Source organism: Trachypithecus francoisi, unplaced genomic scaffold (assembly GCF_009764315.1).
Source record: "Trachypithecus francoisi isolate TF-2019V2 unplaced genomic scaffold, Tfra_2.0 Lachesis_group13, whole genome shotgun sequence".
In the NCBI taxonomy this organism is placed as follows: Eukaryota; Metazoa; Chordata; class Mammalia; order Primates; family Cercopithecidae; genus Trachypithecus; species Trachypithecus francoisi.
Window position 1 is genome coordinate 272,613 of NW_022681458.1, and position 19,632 is coordinate 292,244.

Consider the following 19,632-nt stretch of genomic DNA (forward strand, 5'->3'; position numbering starts at 1 on the left):
ATGTCACAGCTCGCAGACAGCCAGGCTACAGGCAGGACAGGCCCCCTGCCAGGGCTGGGGACGTACCTGCTCAGGCTCCCACAGCCCACCACACGGGCAGCCACATCCCTTACGTGTGATGCTATGGGCTGCAACATTTACTTGGTTTCTTCCTGGAAATCACAATTATAACTTCAGGAAAAAATAGACACAAGGTTTGTTTTCTACTGAAACTTATTATTTGCCATTAAGAATTGCAAACTATACTACTAAGAATGAACAACATTCTCTTCATTAAGCCTTTTTCAAAACACACAAGAAAAAGCTCCCCTTTGGTCAAGGTGTTCCACACTCCCACTACAGCAGGCCCCCCCAGATCCCCGCACAGTGGCGCACCATGGACTCGGACGCAGAGCCCAAGGAATGAAAATTGCCCCAGCCTTCCCTCCTTCCCCACCCCAACTACACCCAAGGGAGAAAGGATACGCGGAAATATACTATGTCTGGGGGGGGGGGGGGCGGGGACTGGGGACGGTGTCCTCTGCTACCCAGGTGGGCCAGTCAGTGCAGAGCGGGCGGTGCGTGTCCTCAGGGATCTCCGGTCCCCACACCTATACAAGCAGCAGCAGCGAGTCCTGCCAACGCCACAGTAGGTGCTCATGAGAAAGGTGCCCATGCTTGCCGTGCCCATGCTCCCCAAGCCCTCCTGTTCACATTCCCTAGTGGGGCAAAGCCACTTCCCCAGGACAGGCAGCACGGCAGCAGGGCAGAGTGCACTCCAGGACCCAGGACAGCAGGTTACACAGGGTCAGGCGGTGGTGGGTTCTGGAATCAGGGCTGAGGTTCCGGAAATGCCACCAGGTGATGCCACCCTGTGGTGTCTGCCCATCACACACCCCAAGGCTCGGGTGGTTTTCCCCTTTTGGCCCTAAACCATCTAACACCTCAGTGACACAGGAGGGCAATTCTCAGCAAGGCAAAGACACAGGGAAGGCTCCTGGGAGAGGCACACTTTCCACCCTCGAGCCCGCCTGTCAAAGGTGGAGGCCCCGCCCCACCCCTCACCACGCCTGGGGAAGCCACCACAGAATGCCACAGCCCTGGAAAGGGACACTCTGAGGACAGGCACTCTAGCAGCAGCCCCAGGACAGCCAGCCGCCCTTCTGCCCACACTGTCCTGTGCACGCCATCTTCAGGTTTCCCACACCCACTTCCTGAATACTTCTCCCCAAAGCAACCTTTGCCTTTGTTCCTCCAACCTCATCTCCCACTGAGGTAGCCCTTGGTAAGCCAGGCTGGGCAGAGGACACAGCCATGGGCGCCCCCTCGACAGCAGCCCAGTCCTTGGGCGTGGGGCCACAGTGTGGCGGTTGCTCCTCTCACGCCAGCCTGCACAGGTTTTCTGAGACTGACTCAGGAAGCGCCCCAGAAATTCATGTCTGTGTCTGACAACTTCAAACAGGACTTTAATTCCAAACCAACCACAGAACCGGCGCCTGGGAGCAAGTGGGACTGAGGCCCAGGTGCTAACGCGGGGCTGGCAGTGTCGAGAGAACGCTCTGGAAGCTCCTGACAGATGGCTCCGTGTGCAGATGCACAGGCCCTGACGGGCACACTGAGCTGGGCAGTCGGACACCAAGCAGTAAGGCCTCCCGGGCAGCGCAGCCTCAGTCCACAAGCAGAGCGGGTGGCCCTCTGCGGGGAGGCAGCACGGGGCGCGGCCCTCGGCAGGCGAGCGGGCGGGATGGATGAAATGCAGCGGCACCAGGAGCCCCAGCTCTCACAGGTGCCACCCCCGACCCCAGGATTTTCAAAGGGACAGGATTTCAAAGTCTTCATCTTCTGAGTCGAAGAATCTTTCCAGTCGCTCTACATCAGAAGAATCTAGAAGGAACAGGACATAGCTCATCAGGCATCTCAGGTGGGCTACTTCCGTGTGAGTCAAGTGCCCTTGGTGTGGGGCAGACCGAGCAGCACCTGCTCTGCAGCCCCACCCTGAGGGGCCCACAGACAGCTGTGCCCAAGCAGCTGTGAAAAGGCCCAGGGTTGTGGAGACCTGCGAATATGGGGGGAGGGAGCAGGGAAGAGGAGCGGGGCAGGGTGAGGAGGACGGGGGCGGCCGGCATAGTCTCAGGCCTGAGGGGGCCTCTGTCCTGTGTCTCCCACGCTGCACCCTGACCCTCGTGGTCATCAGGAGTGGTTCCATTGTCACTGCCTTGTAGAGTTTCTCATGGTGAGATAGGTATGAGGAGGACAAGCTCACAGCCACACACTCGCTTCACTGCACGAGCCCAGGCCGGATCCTTCGGCACGTTGGCCATGGTCCAAGGGGTCTACGCCACCCACGGCCAGTGGTGCCCAAGTGGACGAGTCCCCCACCCAGGACTGCGTCATCACAGAGCCTGTGTGTTCTGTCTGCTCCAGAGCCCTGAGGACCCCATGGGAGCACGCCCAGCTCCACAGTGCCCTGGGCAGGCAGCGCGGGTGGGGAAGGCGAGGTGGGTCCCGGGTTGCTGCGCGCAGGCTTGGAGGAGAGGACGCTCCACTCTGCCCCCGGTCTCACAGGCAAACCACTGCCAAGTGCTCACAGTTGAGGCTCACACACACCTAAATGGTCACAACCAAGGGGGCCAGGACTGGGGAAGCAAAGGGCACAGACCACACTGCCGAGGGAGCCCACCGCCGAGGGACCCCACCTGGACTCGGCCCTGCAGCCGCAGTTCTCACCTAGGGACAGGTTCAGGACATCGGGGCAGGCCAGGTGTGAAGGCTGCTGCTCCACCAGCTCAAACATGGGCAGGGCGCCTCCGAGCAGAGACAGCTGTTAGTGAGACATGGTCATTGGGGCAGCCTCACCCCAGTGCTTGCTGCACCCAAGAGAAAGGGGCCAAACCTGTCCCTCCACTTCACTGATGAGAACAGAGGCAGCTTCCACACTAAAGGCTACACGAGGACCCAGTGTGGCGATCAAAACACAGTCTGACCACGATGGCAGAGGGGAGTGGGCCACACGCACTCAGCCAGCGCAGCTCGGCACCCCCATCTCAACAGGAGACGGATGAGGACACTGGAAATCCCATTCTAAAGTCAACACGCAACATCCGTCCCCAGGGTTGTTAACCGTGTTGCCAGGTGGGCAATCCAGGACACCCCACCCTGTTCAGCTGCACAGCTGTGCCAGGCAGGACAAAGCTCCCCCCAGCCCCGTGAGGCTGCCTGAGACCTGGACACTGGCCTTCGGCCCCTGCACACCCCACTGCCTGTCTCCCTGGGTGGTTCAGCTCGGCTGTGGGTGGTGGGGCGGCTACAAACCTTTTTGACTTGCTGGCACCAGTCATTGAAGTCGTCTTCAGTCTTACAGAAAAACCCCTAAAACGAAATGACTATGAGCAGAACAGTGCACCCACATCTGCAGTCAGTGAAGAGGCAGGGGCTTCCATTCCCCCTGCCAGTGGCGCAGCAAAGGCCCCCAGCGTGCAAGTGCTGGATACTCCGGCCTGTCTTGCCTCCTGGGGCCGGGAAGGGAGCCCTGAGGGTGCCCTGTGCACGGCCCGCTGCACCAGTGCCCAGCTCCCCTCAGGTTCCACTACGTTGCTCTGCCTTGATTCACCCATGAGATGTTATGTGATGTGCATTTGTTAGGCCTCACCGAATCTTCCAGGAATGAGGCAGGTTATGAGTTAGGGCCAAGTGGAGAGCTCTTCTCTCTGCGCCTGTGAGGCAGGGCCGCTGGGTCTCAGCCTTCACCCAGCATCTCCCTGGAAGCTTGGTGGCAACTGGCGGCAAAGGCCACTGAGAACTGCCCAAGGACACCGTGACATGGGGAGCCTCCTGCTGAGGAGACAGGGGACCTGCCGAGGATCACCCCAATCACATCCTTAAAGCTACCGCCTGTAATGACAGTCACTAGGAATTAACGCTGCCAGATGTGCAGATGTTAACACAGGAAGAAAAAGAAACAGGGAAAACAAAGACGAAATGGGAGAAGAAGTTAAAACTGGGCACTCGCTTCCTCTGAAGACGCCGTTTCCGCGGCCCTGGCTTGTGTGGGAGCACTCTCCCCCGGGGACAGGGGACATTCCTCCTCCTCACGGGTGAGGACAGTTATCCCACCGGGCGGCCCCTTTGGTCTCAACGTTCATGCGTCCGCTCCTGTCTGTGGTGGCTGGCTGTATAGCCTGACCTGCTGTGAGACTGCCAATCACTGTAAGCCACCAAGCTGCGTTTACGGTAACAAACATACTTAATTCTAGTTAGATGAGGAATTCGTGATTAGATTCTGGTAAGAAGTGTGAGCCAGGCCGGGCGCGGTGGCTCACGCCTGTAATCCCAGCACTTTGGGAGGCCGAGGCGGGCAGACCACGAGGTCAGATCGAGATCAGCCTGGCTAACACAGTGAAACCCCATCTCTATTAAAAATACCAAAAATTAGCCGGGCGCCTATAGTCCCAGCTACTCGGGAGGCTGAGGAAGGAGAATGGCGTGAACCTGGGAGGCGGAGCTTGCAGGGAGCCGAGATCGCACCACTGCACTCCAGCCTGGGCGACAGAGCGAGACTCCATCTCAAAAAAAAAAAAAAAGAGGCCGGGCGCGGTGGCTCAAGCCTGTAATCCCAGCACTTTGGGAGGCCGAGACGGGCGGATCACGAGGTCAGGAGATCGAGACCATCCTGGCTAATACGGTGAAACCCCGTCTCTACTAAAAATACAAAAACTAGCCGGGCGAGGTGGCGGGCGCCTGTAGTCCCAGCTACTCGGGAGGCTGAGGCAGGAGAATGGCGGAAACCCGGGAGGCGGAGCTTGCAGTGAGCTGAAATCTGGCCACTGCACTCCAGTCCGGGCGACAGAGCGAGACTCCGCCTCAAAAAAAAAAAAAAAAAAAAAAAAAAAAAAAGTGTGAGCCACAGAGCTCTAGCCCATGTTCCCCACTCCTGCCACCCTGCCCAGGAGGTGCATAGAGCATAGTGTGCACTCTGGGGCTGTGCCACAGCTCAGAGACGGTGCCATTTCAGGCCCAGATCTGCCTTCTTCCTCCTGAACAGGGCAGAGCATCCGCAACAGAGCCCCTGGTTCGGGTTAACTGCTCCCCTGAGCATGTCACTGTCGTTCATGATTTCTAGGGGTTTCTCTTTGGTCTCTTTTGCCATCAAATGTATTTGAGAGCAGGCAGGTCTGCATCAATCACACACCAAAAATCACAACTAGGTCATCAAAATGGAAAAACAGGGAAGCTCGTTCTTAGGAAATCCCCCAGAGAGGTCAAGTCAGAGCCTCCGGAAAACAAAAGGTGGTGCAGGAGTGGGCGGAGGGGCCGCCCGTGTGTCTCTGTGTGGGTGTGAGGAAGGGGGCACAGGAGTGGGCGGAGGGGCTGCCCGTGTGTCTGTGTGGGTGTGAGGGGAACACACCATGGCTCATACTCATCCACGCACACTCAGCACGTGCCCACACATGCTCACACTCAGACACACCCTCTCCGGGCCACTCGAAGGCCATGAAGGCTGCGCAGGAGGTGGTGCCTGGGGGAGGGACGTGAGGGTGCGAGGACACGGTTCAGGCTCTTGTGCCCTTCAGAATCCCAACCCCGTGAACACAGTACTCATCCCAACATGTTGAAAAAAAAACCAAAATGCAAAAATCTGAAGATTTTCCTCGTCATTCCCAAACAGTATTCAGCACAAGACGACTAGGAACACGGGCCTGAGTGCTCAGGTGGCCGCCACGTACCACAGCAATGGACGGGTCGAGCTCTGCGATGCTCATACGGCACGGCGGGTGCTGGCAGTGGAAGCTCTCGTCCGGGATGAAGCAGCTGCCAGTGGGCTCCACAGCCGGCTGCGTGGTGTGGGGGTCCAGGTAGATGAGCTCCTCACCTGGGAGGACGAGGCAGGCAGGCAGATGGGCGGCCGAGCCGGCAGAGGAAAGGGACAGAGGTGGCCACGTTTCAGACCTACTGCACCCACATCATGCTGAGAAGCAGCGGGCAGGAGGAGGGGAGGGAGCCGAGGGCATGGGACCATCAGGGAAGGGGGTACACGGGAGGCCGCCAGCGGCCAGGCTGCACGTGAACCCCCGTCAGAGCATGCTGCTTTTCCACCAGTCGCCTCAAGTAGCCACCTGGTGTGTGGGACCTGCTCACAGAATGCCCTTAAAGGGCACAGGCCCACAGGGACACAGTGGGAACCCCGGACTCACCAACATAGCCGATGAAGTAGTGGGCGCTGTTGGGCTTCCCTCCGATGACGCCCAGGGACTGGGGCATCATGAAGCAGTGCTGTGGAGGGGCAGGACGCTGAGCACAGGTCCCAGGAGGGTGCAGACAGTCCCCCACCCACTGCCATAGGGGGCCCAAGGGCCTGCTGAGACCCAACTGGGTGACACAAGAGGGGACAGGAGGGGACATGGTCCCGAAGAACTTGCTGTCCAGGAAAGACCACAAGACATCCTACAGGCGCAAGAAACCCAATCTGCAGGCCCGGCTCAGGGAAGCTTCATGTCGGAGGTGGGCTTTGGGGAGGCTGGGAGTGAGGGGGCTGGCAGGAGATGTGAGCGGGGTGGGGGAGGCGGCCCTGCTGAGTGCTTTGACCTGACAGGGCAGAAGCGATGGAGATGGGGCCCACGTGCGGGGGCAGCAGGGACACCACAGGGTGGGCAAAAGGCTGGAGGGAGGGGCCAAGTTCAGACAACTGAATAACTTTAACAGAAAGCCACATCTCAGTTCCATACAAATGTGACTCCTTGGTCTAAACTTCGAGTTAACTGAAGAAAGGATGGTTTTCCCTTCTGCTTTTTTTTTTTTTTGAGATGGGGTCTCACTCTGTCACCCAGGATGGAGTGCAATGGCACAATCTTGGGTCACTGCAAGCTCTGCCTCTCGGGTTCAAGCGATTGTCCTGCCTCAGCCTCCTGAGTAGCTAGGACGACAGGTTGTGCGCCAGCACGTCCAGCTAATTTTTGTGTTTTTAGTAGAGACGGGGTTTCACCATGTTGGCCAGGCTGGTCTCAAACTCTTGACCTTGTGATCTGCACGCTTCGGTCTCCCAAAGTGCTTGGATTACAGGCGTGAGCCACCAGGCCTGGCTCCCTTTTACTTTCATGACATGGGGGAGCCTGTGGCTGGAGTTCCTCACAGAGCCCTGCCCATCCCCAAGCCCAGCCCACAAGTCTCTTCTCCACAGGCCAACCCACCCTCCTAAGGGAGCTCAGGCCAAGAGGGCTGTGGGGGAGTGGGGCGGGCATGCCTGGGGCACAGTGGAGACCCGGGAGGGGCAGGGTTCCCTGTCAGGCCAAGGACTGGCACCTGGTTCCGAGGACCCCCTACAAGAAGTGCCTCATGCTTTCATTCTCAACATTCGCCTTGACACTTGTGGAAGTAAAGCAGCACGTCTCCTGATGGACGTGCCTCACGCCCACCCAGCCCTTGGGAAATGGTGTAAACCGTGGTTGTTTACCCCTCCCGCGAGAGCTGGCTGCACAAATGGCCACATGACGATGACGCACTGAAAGTGACTAAAAACTAGGAGAAGGGGACAGGGACCCAGGGCAAGCGCCGCACAGCAGGACCCACCTTCAGCGTCTCCACGTAGGCCTCGTTGATGTCCGTGAGTCCCAGGCGCAGGGGAATGAGAAGCACCAGGGGTCTCCATGGCGACAGCCTGTTGGTGACCTCAGCCCCAGCAGGGAATCCGTTGCAGTGCCGGTCGGAATCTGCAGGAAACGCAGTGGCTCCTGCACAGGGAACGCTGGTCCTGCACAACCTTCCTAGAAAGGGAGACATGCTTTCACTAACCAAGCACAGCTGCGCGACAGTGCTCCCACAAGCAAGCAAGCAAATTATGATCATGTAACAGAAAAAGGGCATTACAAAGCCAGGTACTTACACTGAAATTCAAACTTGGAAAATATAGAAAAGTATAATAAAATTTTTTCATAATCTTGCCACCAAGAGAAAAAAGACATATTTTCTATGCATACTTAATTCATTTTATTGTGAAATAAAGCACACACACAAAATAGTACAAGAAAAAGCCACATGCACTTCAGAGGAAAATCACAGAAATAAAAGTGCCTGCAGCCCGCCAGCCCGTACCCGCCCGCCAGCCCGTACCCGTGCAGCCAGTCAGCCCACACCCACGCAGCCCGCCAGCCCGTACCCGCACAGTCCACCAGCCTGTACCTGCCCGCCAGCCCGTACCCGTGCAGCCCACCAGCCCGTACCCACGCAGCCCGCCGGCCCATACCCGCACAGTCCGCCAGCCTGTACCTGTCCGCCAGCCCGTACCTGTGCAGCCCACCAGCCCGTACCCACGCAACCCGCCAGCCTGTACCCGCACAGTCCGCCAGCCTGTACCTGCCCGCCAGCCCATACCCGTGCAGCCCACCAGCCCGTATCCACGCAGCCCGCCAGCTCGTACCCGCACAGTCCGCCAGCCTGTACTTGCCCGCCAGCCCGTACCCGCATAGTCCGCCAGCCTGTACCTGCCCGCCATCCCGTACCCGTGCAGCCCACCAGCCTGTACCCGTGCAGCCCACCAGCCTGTACCCATGCAGCCCACCAGCCCGTACCCACGCAGCCCACCAGCCCGTACCCACGCAGCCCACCAGCCCGTACCCACGCAGCCCACCAGCCCGTACCCACGCAGCCCACCAGCCCGTACCCGTGCAGCCTGCCAGCCTGGCTAGTGCCAGCACAGCCGGAACCCGCTCCCTCCAGGCCTCCTCAGCAACCTCTTTCCTTGCTCCCACCCCTCCCACCTACACACACCCGTGAGTCCAGAGGACTCATCAGCCGGAGGGTGCAGTGATGGGAGAAGACACTCCAGGAGCACTGAGCGTGCCCGGCGCCTGGATTGAGGTTTCTCAGCACCACTCCCCACTCAGAGGAGCCAGACTGATTCCAGGGCTAGGCAGGGAACGTTCAGAGGCACCTACAGCATCTGCTTAACCCAGAAAAACGCCACAACAGAGCAAAAGACACCACCAGACTGAGGTGGCCACTGGCCAAAGGTGGGACCATCAAGCATCCAAAAGATAGGCAGTGACAGGCGGCACACTGCACATTCAGTGAAGACGGGCAGGGACAGGCGGCACATTGCACATTCAGTGAAGACGGGCAGTGACAGGCGGCACACTGCACACAGTGAAGACGGGCAGTGACAGGCGGCACACTGCACAGAACAGAGAGGCAGGGAAGGGGCGCGTCTGTGACCCAGCACACACCTGCGTGGTAACCTGGCACACCCAGTCACAGGGCAGGACCCACTCCCGCTGTGAATCGGTGTGCAGTTAGGGCTGTGACTCTGAATGAGGTCTTTCTCTCTTTTTTTTTTTTTGAGACAGAGTCTCACTCTGTCACCAGGCTGGAGTGCAGAGGCGTGATCAAGGCTCACTGCAACCTCCACCTCCCAGGTTCAAGCGATTCTTCTGCCTCAGCTTCCTGAGTAGCTGGGACTATAGGCGCGTACCACCATGCCCGGCTAGTTTTTGTATTTTTAGTAGAGACGGGGTTTCGCCATGTTGGCCAGGTTGGTCTCGAACTCCTGACCTCATGATCCACCCGCCTCGGCCTCCCAAGGTGTTGGGATTATAGGCATGAGCCACCACGCCCAGCCTAAATGAGTTCTTCTTAAGGAAAACTGGATTCAAGGCAATAGTGTACCTGTAGAACTTCAATAAAATTGGAATTGAGGGCGTTTTGAGAAGTTCCTTGGGAAAAAGGTGGTCCTAAGTAAAGAAGGTGGTGAGGCATTTTTAAGAGTTCTCAGCTTGGCGACATCATGGAAGGTGAAACATGAATTTGGAACTCAATGAGCCCATTTGTGAAAACTGAGCCACAATTTTCCTCCTAGAGGTAAACGCTGCCACGCCTAGATCCCTTCAGGGTTGCAGCAGACCTTTCTTCCAGAAAGCTGAAAAGAGCTCTGCCTTCACCACACGCCTTTCGAGATGGTACAGCTGGAGAGGTTGCTGCATCTCTTTGTGGCACATCAAGGCACGCAGAAGAACTTCATCAGAATTCCCACACGAGGGCGCCTAAGTACAGCACGCCTTCACAAATGATTTGTAACCAAGACACAAAACATGACGTGAGATACCACGTCTCGGCCTCCAGAGAGCCTGGGCGCTCCTCTGTTGGTATGACCACCGGGAGAGGACATCGGAGCCACCGTGCATCTGGCTTGGCATGCAGGCCCCACAGAGCTCCTGCACGGCACGGGGCGACTGACAACAGTCGCCGAGGCTCCTGTGGAGACTCAGGTGAGGAAGTGTGTGTGCTGCCCATCATTTCAACTTTCTTGTCCACAGAAACCCTAAGCCACTTACTGATTTCCTCCATCACAACGGTGTTGTCCATTGCTATGTGCACTGCCAAGGAGCTCCACGTGTCAAAGACAGCAAGCTTCCTACAGAGAGCAGGAGAGTGACCATAAGCTTTTGTACAATTCAAAGACGTCTTATCTTTGCAGTGACAGCTGTGGGAAGGAGTGTTCGTATTAGAGGTGCTTCTTGGATGAGAAGGGCCAAGGTTCCTAAAGTCCGGGGCATAGCCAATGCCACAGACAGGAAGAAAGCCCAGAGTAAATCTGCTTCTTCTCGCCTGAGGCCCAGGGGGCCTGCGCTTGCCCCAGTCTCCACAGAGAGCACATGCAAGAGGCTTTTGAGCAGCCTGGTTTCCTGGTCTCAGTGGCACAGAGGCAAGAACTAGAACGTGAACCCAGCTCTGAGACACTGTGGGTTTTGCCAACTGTGAGGCAGGCCTCCCAGCACCTTCATGCTCTGCTCTACTCTCCCCTCCACCAAACACGCTGAGCTGACAGCCAAGGAACCTGAGTCCTTGCAGAGAAACCTGCAGCTGAGTGGGGAGCACGACTGTGCACACCAGTGAGGAGGAACTGTGGTCGCAAGAAGAGTAGATTCTGCAGCCAAAAGTCTAAGGGGACACTGATCTCCTCTCAGGTCCGGTGGAGGTGGGGTCAGAGGACCTCAACAAAAGGTAAAAAACAGAAAAGGCCGCGAGGCAGCAAGGACCTGGTGCTCCTGGGAGCAGAATGCAAGACCTGTGGCAGGGAGTTGGGTGGGGTGGAGCACGGGACTGGGATGGCCACACAGAGCCCTCCCAATGCACAAGCCCATAGGGGACACTGGGAGGACAGTCTGACCACCCCCCCGACTCCAACCCCCCCATCTCCAGCCCAGCTGCAGTGCAGAAGATGGGAAGACAGCTTGCTTCCCCGCCCCACCCCACACCACCTTCCTCCTCCCACCTCCAGCCCAGCTGCAGTGCTGAAGATGCATCCACACACAAGGGACACAGTGGCATTGGCAAAGCTGACCTGGCGAAGGGCAAGCAAGAAAGCAGCAGCCACGTGGGCCAGTGGCCGGCACTGCAGAGAACAGTCACGCAGGAACGGGGAGTGGCGCTACCAACGTGGCAGTGGCCGGCACTGCAGAGAACAGTCACGCAGGAACGGGGAGTGGCGCTACCAACGTGGCAGTGGCCGGCACTGCAGAGAACAGTGACGCAGGAACGGGGAGTGGCGCTACCAACGTAGCTACAGGGAAGACCTTGGTGCCAAAGGGTACCTGCGCAGACATGGGGCGCAACCCAGGCAGGTGTGGGGGGAACAGGGTCCAAGTGCCAGGGACCACACGTGCAAAGGCCCTGAGGCTGGTGTGTCCCAGGAGCACAAGGTATCATGCCAGGGAGGTGGGGCAGAGCACTCTGCCCGAGTCAGCAGCGAAGTGCCAGGGCAGTTCAGGGCAGAGCAGTGGCCAATGTGTTTGAGGCAGATGACTCTGTTATTTGCTACAGAGACTCTAGGATGACAGAGAGAGAAGGAAGATCAACAAGAAGGAAGAAGATGGGGCTTGGACCAGCACAGGGAGTTAAAGGATGAACACTGGTCAGAGTCTGGACATATTTTGAACGGGCCCATTGAAAGAAAGAGGAACTGGCCGGGTTTGGTGACTCACGCCTGTAATCCCAGCACTCTGGGAGGACAAGGCGGGTGGATCACAAGGTCAGGAGTTCAAGACCAGTCTGGCTAACATGGTGAAATCCTGTCTCTACTAAAAATACAAAAATTAGCTGGGCGTGGTGGCGCATGCCTGTAATTCCAGCTACTGGGGAGGCTAAGGCAGGAAAATTGCTTGAACCAGGACCCGGGAGGTGGAGGCAGCAGTGAACCCAAGATCGCACCACTGCACTCCAGCCTGGGCTACAGAGCTAGACTCTGTCTTGAGAGAGGAAAAAAAAAAAAAAAAAAAAAGAAAGAGGAGTTCTGATCAGGTGCGGTGGCTCACTCCTGTAATCCCAGCACTCTGGGAGGCGGAGGCAGGTGGATCATGAGATCAGGAGTTTAAGACCAGCCTGGCCAACATGGTGAAACCCCGTCTCTACTAAAAATAAAAAAAATTAGCTGGGCGTGGTGGCACATGCCTGTAATCCCAGCTACTGGGGAGGCTGAAGCAGAACTGCCTAAACCGGGACCCGGGAGGTGGAGGTAGCAGTGAGCCCGAGATCGTGCCACTGCACTCCAGCCTGGGCTACAGAGTTATCCTCTGTCGCCAAAAAAAAAAAAAAAGAAAAGAAAAAAGAAAGAGGAGTCCTGGCCAAGTGCGGTGGCTCATGCCTGTAATCCCAGTACTTCGGGAGGCTGAAGCAGGAGAATCACTTAAACCCAGGAGGCAGAGGTTGCAGTGAGCTGAGATCATGCCACTGCACTCCAGCCTGGCAACAGAGCGAGACTCCATCTCAAAAAGAAAGAAGGGTCTAGAACAATCCCAGATTTTGGTTTGAACACCTGAAGGACCACTGTGGGAGAAGCAGGCTGGGGCCAGCACGAGCTCTGGCTGTCAGGTCACCATGCACCACAGACACCCAGGTGGAAATGCAGAATAAGCAGCTGGACCTAAGCCTGGAGTCCAGGGACAAATCAGCCCTGCAGGTGTAACTGTGGAAGCCGTCCGTGTGCTTGGGTGCCGCAGCACTTGCAGGTTGGGAAGGATCATCCAGCAACAGGGGCGGGGGCTGGTGGGGAGCCGGCAGGGGACCAGGAGAAACAGTGAGCATGGTGAGTGGCCTGGTGTTTCCAGAGAAACAGCACTGACTCGATGGGGCCACTCCAGGCAGCAGCAAGAGGAAGTGTGAGTGGAGGGGTGTGGTGGGGCCTGGGGAGCTGCTGGACAGAGGACTCTGAAGGGCACGCAGTGGGGACTGAGCAGGTGCCACGCCAAAAACAGGACGGGCCCAGGAGACGGAGGAGCAGACTCGTGACATGGGACGGGGGTGACATGGGATGTGGGAGAGATGGACTTCTGCAGGACCCCAGGGAACCTGACAGAAAAGCTGGGTGGAGGCAGTGACTGCCATGCTGAGGAGCGAGCTGTGGGTGAGGGGAGATAGGGCCATTTCAGGAACGTGGAACGTGGGGTGCCTAAGGACCTCGAGTGGGATACAGAACAGGCAGATGCAGGAGAGGGTTCAAGCGAGCCATGGCTGAAGACAGGCTGGGGAGACGCTGGCCCTTGGACCAGTAGGGAGGAGACCCTGAGGGGGCAGGTCCCGGGGGAACTGGCCAGAGCTTCCCCAAAAATGCTGGGATGCCAGGACACCTGGAATCAGACCAAATGACCCCAGATGGATCAAGAGGAATGAAGAGTGGACACAAAGCTGAAACCACAGGCAAGTTTCTGGAACTGCCAGGAGGGTCATCTCAGAGGAATCTCGGGGGCGGGAGCGGGGAAGCCGCAGAGGGAAGCATGCAATGGGGCCGAGTGAGGCGTGAGAGGAAGCAGGTGCGGAGCGCACTTTCAGACGCTGAGGTGCATGGGAAGACGAGCGAGGCTACAGGGAGTCTCCAAGGCTGCAGGGAGTCTCCGGGTAACGTGAGAAAGGCAGGTGGCAAGACCCGCAGAGGGCAGCCTCCAACAAGCCCGCAGAGGTGGAAGGGCCCGGCACCTGCACAGATGGCTGCAGACCAGCTTCAGCTGCCCACCCCATCTGAAGCCACCATTACAGGTGGATCCATGCAGCAGACAAAGAACAAGGGTCCAATCTGCCAGCCAGGATCTGGACTATGGTGTTCATTTTATTAGAAAACATAAATTCCCATTCACAAGACCACTTGGCATAGTCACCTCTGGGCAACCTTCCGAGGGCCCTGAAGTCAATAATTAGAGACCCCTTATTTCCTGTAGCCATGAAGACTCAAGGAGAATTTAACCCCCAGGGAACATCCCTGCTGCCCCGTGCCCAGCAATGGAAGTTCAGTACATACTTGAGGACCTGGGCGACAGTGTTCGGCCCGTACCACTGGCCTATGGACTTGCCTTCGCCAACTCCCATTTGCGCTGCAGGGAACAGATCCAGATTAGCGACACCACCCGCCCCGACCATCCCAGCGCCCCCAGCCCTGACCTCTGGTGGCACGTGGTGCCAGGAGACATCAAAGGAAGGCCTGGACAGCACCCTACCCAGCCTCAGGTGGAAGGATGCCCCAACAAGATCGGGGGAGGAGTAAAGGGACAAACAAGGTCTCAGGGACTGTCCTTCACTATGAACTTAGAAAAGGGGAGAAGCCAGAAATGAAGGGACCACTTCCTTCTGTAAGTGAAAACACAGGCTCAAAAGCCGGCCTTGCCTGCAAGAAAGGCCAGCTCCTCTCTATTCGCTCCATGCCAGTCTGAGCGTTCACATTCACTGATGGGGTGAGGCCAACTTCCCCAGGCTGTGCCGAGCACCAGGCACTGCAAGCCGCATGGACAGCAGGAAGGGCAAGGCCCAGGGTCTAGGCCAGGGTGGGACGGGGGTGACGTGGGATGACACGGGGGTGATGTGAGAGCAGGTGCACAGGCCGTCAGAGGCCAGTGTTTACAGGTTTACAGCCTCCTGCTCTACATCCCACAACACCAGAAAAGCTCTTAGGGGAAACCGACCACTCCACCCTCTCCAAACAGCCCGGGTGGGGCCTGGCACAATCCGCAGCCTCCCACCTATCTGGTGAATGGAGTAGTAACTGTCTTTCCTGTCGATGAACGCGTTGAGGACGCTGAAGTAGCTGTCTGGCTGCCTCTTCCTTTGTGTCCACCTCCAATCTGTTGGAAAAAAAATTACAGGTATGCTCTACCATAAATATGAGAAACAAAAAACAAGTTTTCACTTTCACACTCAAGATACAGATGGCATCCAAACCTTTTTCAGAATCTTTTCTTTTTTTTTCATTTGGAAACAGAGTCTCGCTCTCTCACCCAGGCTGGAGTGCAGTGGTGCAATCTCGGCTCACTGTAACCTCTGCCTCCCGGGTTCAAGCGATTTTCCTGCCTCAGCCTCCCGAGTAGCTGGGACTAAAGGCGTGTGCTACCACGCCTAGCTCATCTTTGTATTTTTAGTAGAGACGGGGTTTCACCATGCTGGCCAGGATGGTCTTGATCTCCTGACCTTGTGATCCACCCGTCTCGGCAAAAAAAAGTGTTGGGATTACAGGCGTGAGCCACCACGCCCAGCCAGAATCTTTTAAAAGTAAAAACCCATGTTCTCCAGGATTTCAAATACATATATGCCAAGTTATCAAAACAAATCTGTACAGAAAACAGTTTCAGTAATTTAAAACATTTATCACCATTCATCTTTTTTTTTTTTTTTTTTCCCCAGATAGGGTCTAACTCTGTTGCAGAGGCTGGATGGAGTGCAGTGGCACAATCTCAGCTCACTGCAGCCTCCATCTCCCGGGTTCTAGCAATTCTCCATATCAGTCTCCTGAGTAGCTGGGACTACAGGCAGGAGCCACCACACCTGGCTAATTTTTGTATTTTTTGTAGAGACGGGGTCTTGCCATGTTGCCCAGGCTGATTTATCAGCATTCTTTAAAGTCAGTTTTTTAAATCAATAAAAACAAGTGGCTCATTACTCAAGAAAACCTCAAGTTCTACTTTGTGTTTTACCTGTGACCTGCTCTAAAAAGCCCTGACCCCACAGTCCCCTTTGCTTCCTGAGAACACCGTGGCCATGCACCCTCCCCAGGGCTGTGACTCACCTCGGCCTAGGTGCCGGCACACCAGGGCTTGGGCAAAGATCATCTGTCCACACCGCAGCATGCAGCCCCAGCCTGTGTCCGAGGTGGGGCCTGTCCCCCCTGTCATGGCAGACAGAGAAGTGTTCATGGCCAGATGACCCCACAGGCCACGAACCCACTGGCCAGAGGCAGCGGGTCAGTCCCACACCATAGGCACCGACCGACTCCCTCATCCATCAGCTCCACTTGGGGCAACACACACCTCTTAGGACTCAGTAACGCCAAGGGCCACATTTACTGGAGAGTGAAATGTCCCGACAACCTCCTCAAAATGGGCAAAACACACGAACAAGTCAGTCACGGAGTAAAAGGAAGTCTGACAAACATACGAAGACGCTGACCCCCACAAGTCATCCAGAAAATGCAAAGTTAAACAAGACAAGTCATTTTCCAATTGCCAGAAAGGCAGAAATTCAAAGGTTTGATGACAACCAGTGCTGCCGAGAGCACAGGAAGGACCGCAAGGGCAGCAGCTCAGCCCTTCCAGCACAGGTGCCTGGGCCCCTCCCTCCCAGCACAGGTGCCTGGGCCCCTCCCTTCCAGCACAGGTGCCTGGGCCTCCCTCACAGCCACTCCCTGGGCCCCTCCCTTCCAGCACAGGTGCCTGGGCCTCCCTCACAGCCACTCCCTGGGCTCCTCCCTTCCAGCACAGGTGCCTGGGCCTCCCTCACAGCCACTCCCTGGGCCCAGAAAGACGGACAACATGCACCACGGAACCGCGCGGCATGTGGCAGGCACGTGGGAATCACTGCCAGTCCACAGCAGGGGTCCAGTGGAATGCCACTGCATAGTGGTGACAACAGAGAGGGCCACCTGTGTGGCAGGCAAGAGGCTGGCAGGTGGCTGCACACCAGGGTGAGAAGCAGAGATTCAGGGGTCAGACCACAAGGTTCGCCCTGTGCCCACCGTTGGGCTTCCGGCAGCTTCTCCACGCACTGGCAAGGACGATAAACCCTGTGTCTTGGGGTAATGGTGGCTGTCACCCACCGACAACCCAGTCAGCAGTGCCCATGATCACCCTCGCTCCACTGCTGATAAAAACGTATCTCAGAGCCAGGCGTGCTGGTGTGCACCTGTAGTCCAGACACTCAGGAGGCTGAGGGAGAATTGCTTGAGCCCAGGAGTTCAAGTCCAGCCTGGGCAACATAGCGAAACTCCATCTATTAAAAAAATGAATAATTTTAAAAATCATCTCTGTGGGGCTAAGAAGGAAACACACCGCACTTGACCTTCATAACTGCAATAGGGCTGCTTCATCTGCAGGGTTCATCCCCAGCTTCTACCTCCTCCACAAGGCCTCTGCCAAACCAGAAAGGCTTCACTCCAGTCCTGTTCTCCTTCCCAGCACGCGGCAGGGTGGCTGTGAAGGAGATGGAGGCTGGGGACAAACCTGCATCCAAGGCCGCCCAGAGAGCAGGTTCAGCGCAGCTGCAAAACAAGCCCTTGTGGAACGAGCAACTCTTCCCAGGGCACGTCTGACAAGTTTGTCATTAAAATATATCATTAAATATCAATATTTCCAGGGTACATCTGACAAGGTGTATCATTAAATATCAACCTAAGGAGACACTGTCGTATGTCCCTACGCGTGCGCCAGTGTTCTCCATCGTCAAGCCACTGTGGCTACTGGACTTCCACCTCACTTCAGGATCAAGAATGAAACCACCCCTAGAACAGGGACCAAACCCTGACCCGGCACTGAGGAAGCATGACGCCAGCCCAGCCCTCACCTCCGGCCTCAGTTCTCCACTGGTGAGAGCAAGGCTGAGAACCAGTCCCCATCTCCTCCCAGCTCCAGGGCATACAACAATGATGAATGGCTTTTAACAGAACGTACTTTAGTGTTACATAAAAACATGTCACATTCACCTGGCCCTTCAAATCTCCCCACAGGTAAGTGCGGAAAATACTAAAAAAGATGAGAGCTACAGAGAATGGCTTCCAAACATTCTGGACCTAAGTAAGAAACACACTGTAGAGCCGTGACCCAGAACACACATTCAAATATGTAAATAAAACTAAAATCCCTGAAGCAACATGCTGCCTGCCCATGGCGGACACACACTGTTTTCTATGCCATTCTCTCCTACATTTAAAACAATGTTGGTCGTGACTCATGATACTGACTTCCAGCTCCAGGAATAAATTGTGATTTGCAGTTGAAAAAACACTGGCCTAGAGTCAGGAGCCGTGGATTCTAGCTCTGCCACTACTACAAGGGAGGCCTCAGCCAATTCATTTAACCAGGATTGCTGTGAAGATTCAAATGAAGTATGTGGCATATTGAAGTCAAATCTACAAGCCTAAGTTTTCCTCCTTCCTAAAAACATGTATATTTTGTCCCGTGTTGTAATAAAACAGAGTACTTACCAATGGCTGGAAAGTTTTTCCTGTATGTAAACCAAAGTCTAGATGCCACATCAGACAAGATCTCGTCCTTTTCTAGAGGTTGTTTAAAAGAAAAAAAAACACACACACACACAACGCCTTAAGTTTGCAAGTCACATGTTATGGCAGAGTTAGCAGAGAACAGTGATCACAAAATGCTTCTGCAGGTCAAGCGGTCAGACCAGGGTGGGCTCCAGCATGGCTGATACCTGTGAAAATGCTGTATTTTCTACCCAGTATCCAAACGGGCTCTGAGGTCTCCGGAAAATCTTCACACTCAGCAAACCGGAGAGTGTCGTAGGTCAGAGTAGCTGTTGAAACCAAAGACGCACAATTGTCAGACATTTGTAATTTCATAAACTAGTATCAAAAGAGCCATTTATAGCATTTCTGTGCTGAAGAGAACAATCGTAAATTCTTGCAACAGCAGCACACCCTCTCGTATCTCGGGCCTACCAAGACACCCACCATGGATGGAGTAAACTCTTGGGAAAGTGCAGAAGGCCCTGCTGGGCAGTTGCTCCGCTAATGTACGGGGACAGGGAGGTGGGGCCAGCATGCTACTTCCTGAGCCTTTCATATTCTGAGCCACTGAGTGTCTAACAGCTGACACGAGGGTGAGAGGCCAAGCTAGGGGCCAACCTGAGGGGCGAGAAAGCAAAAAAATAAAACAAAAAGCCACCCGATTTGAGCACTTACTTTAGACTTAAAACATGTTTAAAACGTAAAGGACAAAAATAAAATGAAACCACCTCCTTCATCTTTGCTCACAAGAGAAGCCACAGAAGAAACAGAACAAGGAGTCATTTTTCATGGCCATCCTAAGGTTTACCAAATGTCACCTTGGCAGCATGTTCAGAGTCACTGTGATGAAGGCACATGCTCTGAGGCAAGAAACACTGAGCTGCTGGGAAGACTAGGGGTTCTGGTCTACCCCAATTTCCTGGTGAGGAGCAGGTGCTGGAGAAGAATGCGGTGCTACTCCCAGGTAGGAAGTCCACCCCTGGACACTGAGAGATCAAACTCTCTGCCAAGTCCCCAGAGGTACCTGGGTACAAAGAGCCTAGTAATCAAAGACTGAACCTGTTTTCATTTCAACAATGCTACCAGAAAAGCATGCCACCACTTCCATGTGGCAACACCCCACTTTTTTTTTTTTTTTTGAGATGGAGTCCTGCTCTGTCACCCAGGCTGGA

The 19,632-nt window shown here is 55.7% G+C and overlaps 1 protein-coding gene across 6 annotated transcripts in view; it reads right to left on the reverse strand.

Annotated features, from left to right (window-relative positions):
* Positions 1–200: 200 nt before the first annotated feature.
* The window catches only part of ATG4B (autophagy related 4B cysteine peptidase), a 32,150-nt gene continuing 12,718 nt past the window's right edge, over positions 201–19,632 (reverse strand). The window contains exons 2-16 of one of the 6 annotated variants that reach the window (XM_033229467.1): positions 18,646–18,747; positions 18,419–18,490; positions 17,779–17,868; positions 16,251–16,313; positions 16,010–16,108; positions 14,970–15,071; positions 14,618–14,764; positions 14,255–14,327; positions 10,299–10,378; positions 7,543–7,736; positions 6,171–6,249; positions 5,703–5,848; positions 3,292–3,348; positions 2,707–2,800; positions 1,435–1,863 (exon numbers count right to left, since the gene is read on the reverse strand). In XM_033229467.1, the coding sequence (XP_033085358.1) occupies positions 1,790–1,863; positions 2,707–2,800; positions 3,292–3,348; positions 5,703–5,848; positions 6,171–6,249; positions 7,543–7,736; positions 10,299–10,378; positions 14,255–14,327; positions 14,618–14,764; positions 14,970–15,071; positions 16,010–16,070 (1,107 nt within the window). In that variant the 5' untranslated portion in view covers positions 16,071–16,108; positions 16,251–16,313; positions 17,779–17,868; positions 18,419–18,490; positions 18,646–18,747 and the 3' untranslated portion in view covers positions 1,435–1,789. Of the gene's footprint in view, positions 1,864–2,706; positions 2,801–3,291; positions 3,349–5,702; positions 5,849–6,170; positions 6,250–7,542; positions 7,737–10,298; positions 10,379–14,254; positions 14,328–14,617; positions 14,765–14,969; positions 15,072–16,009; positions 16,109–16,250; positions 16,314–17,778; positions 17,869–18,418; positions 18,491–18,645; positions 18,748–18,904; positions 19,079–19,632 lie in introns of all 6 variants that reach the window. The other 5 variants (XM_033229464.1, XM_033229468.1, XM_033229465.1 and 2 more) reach the window with 5 other exon arrangements.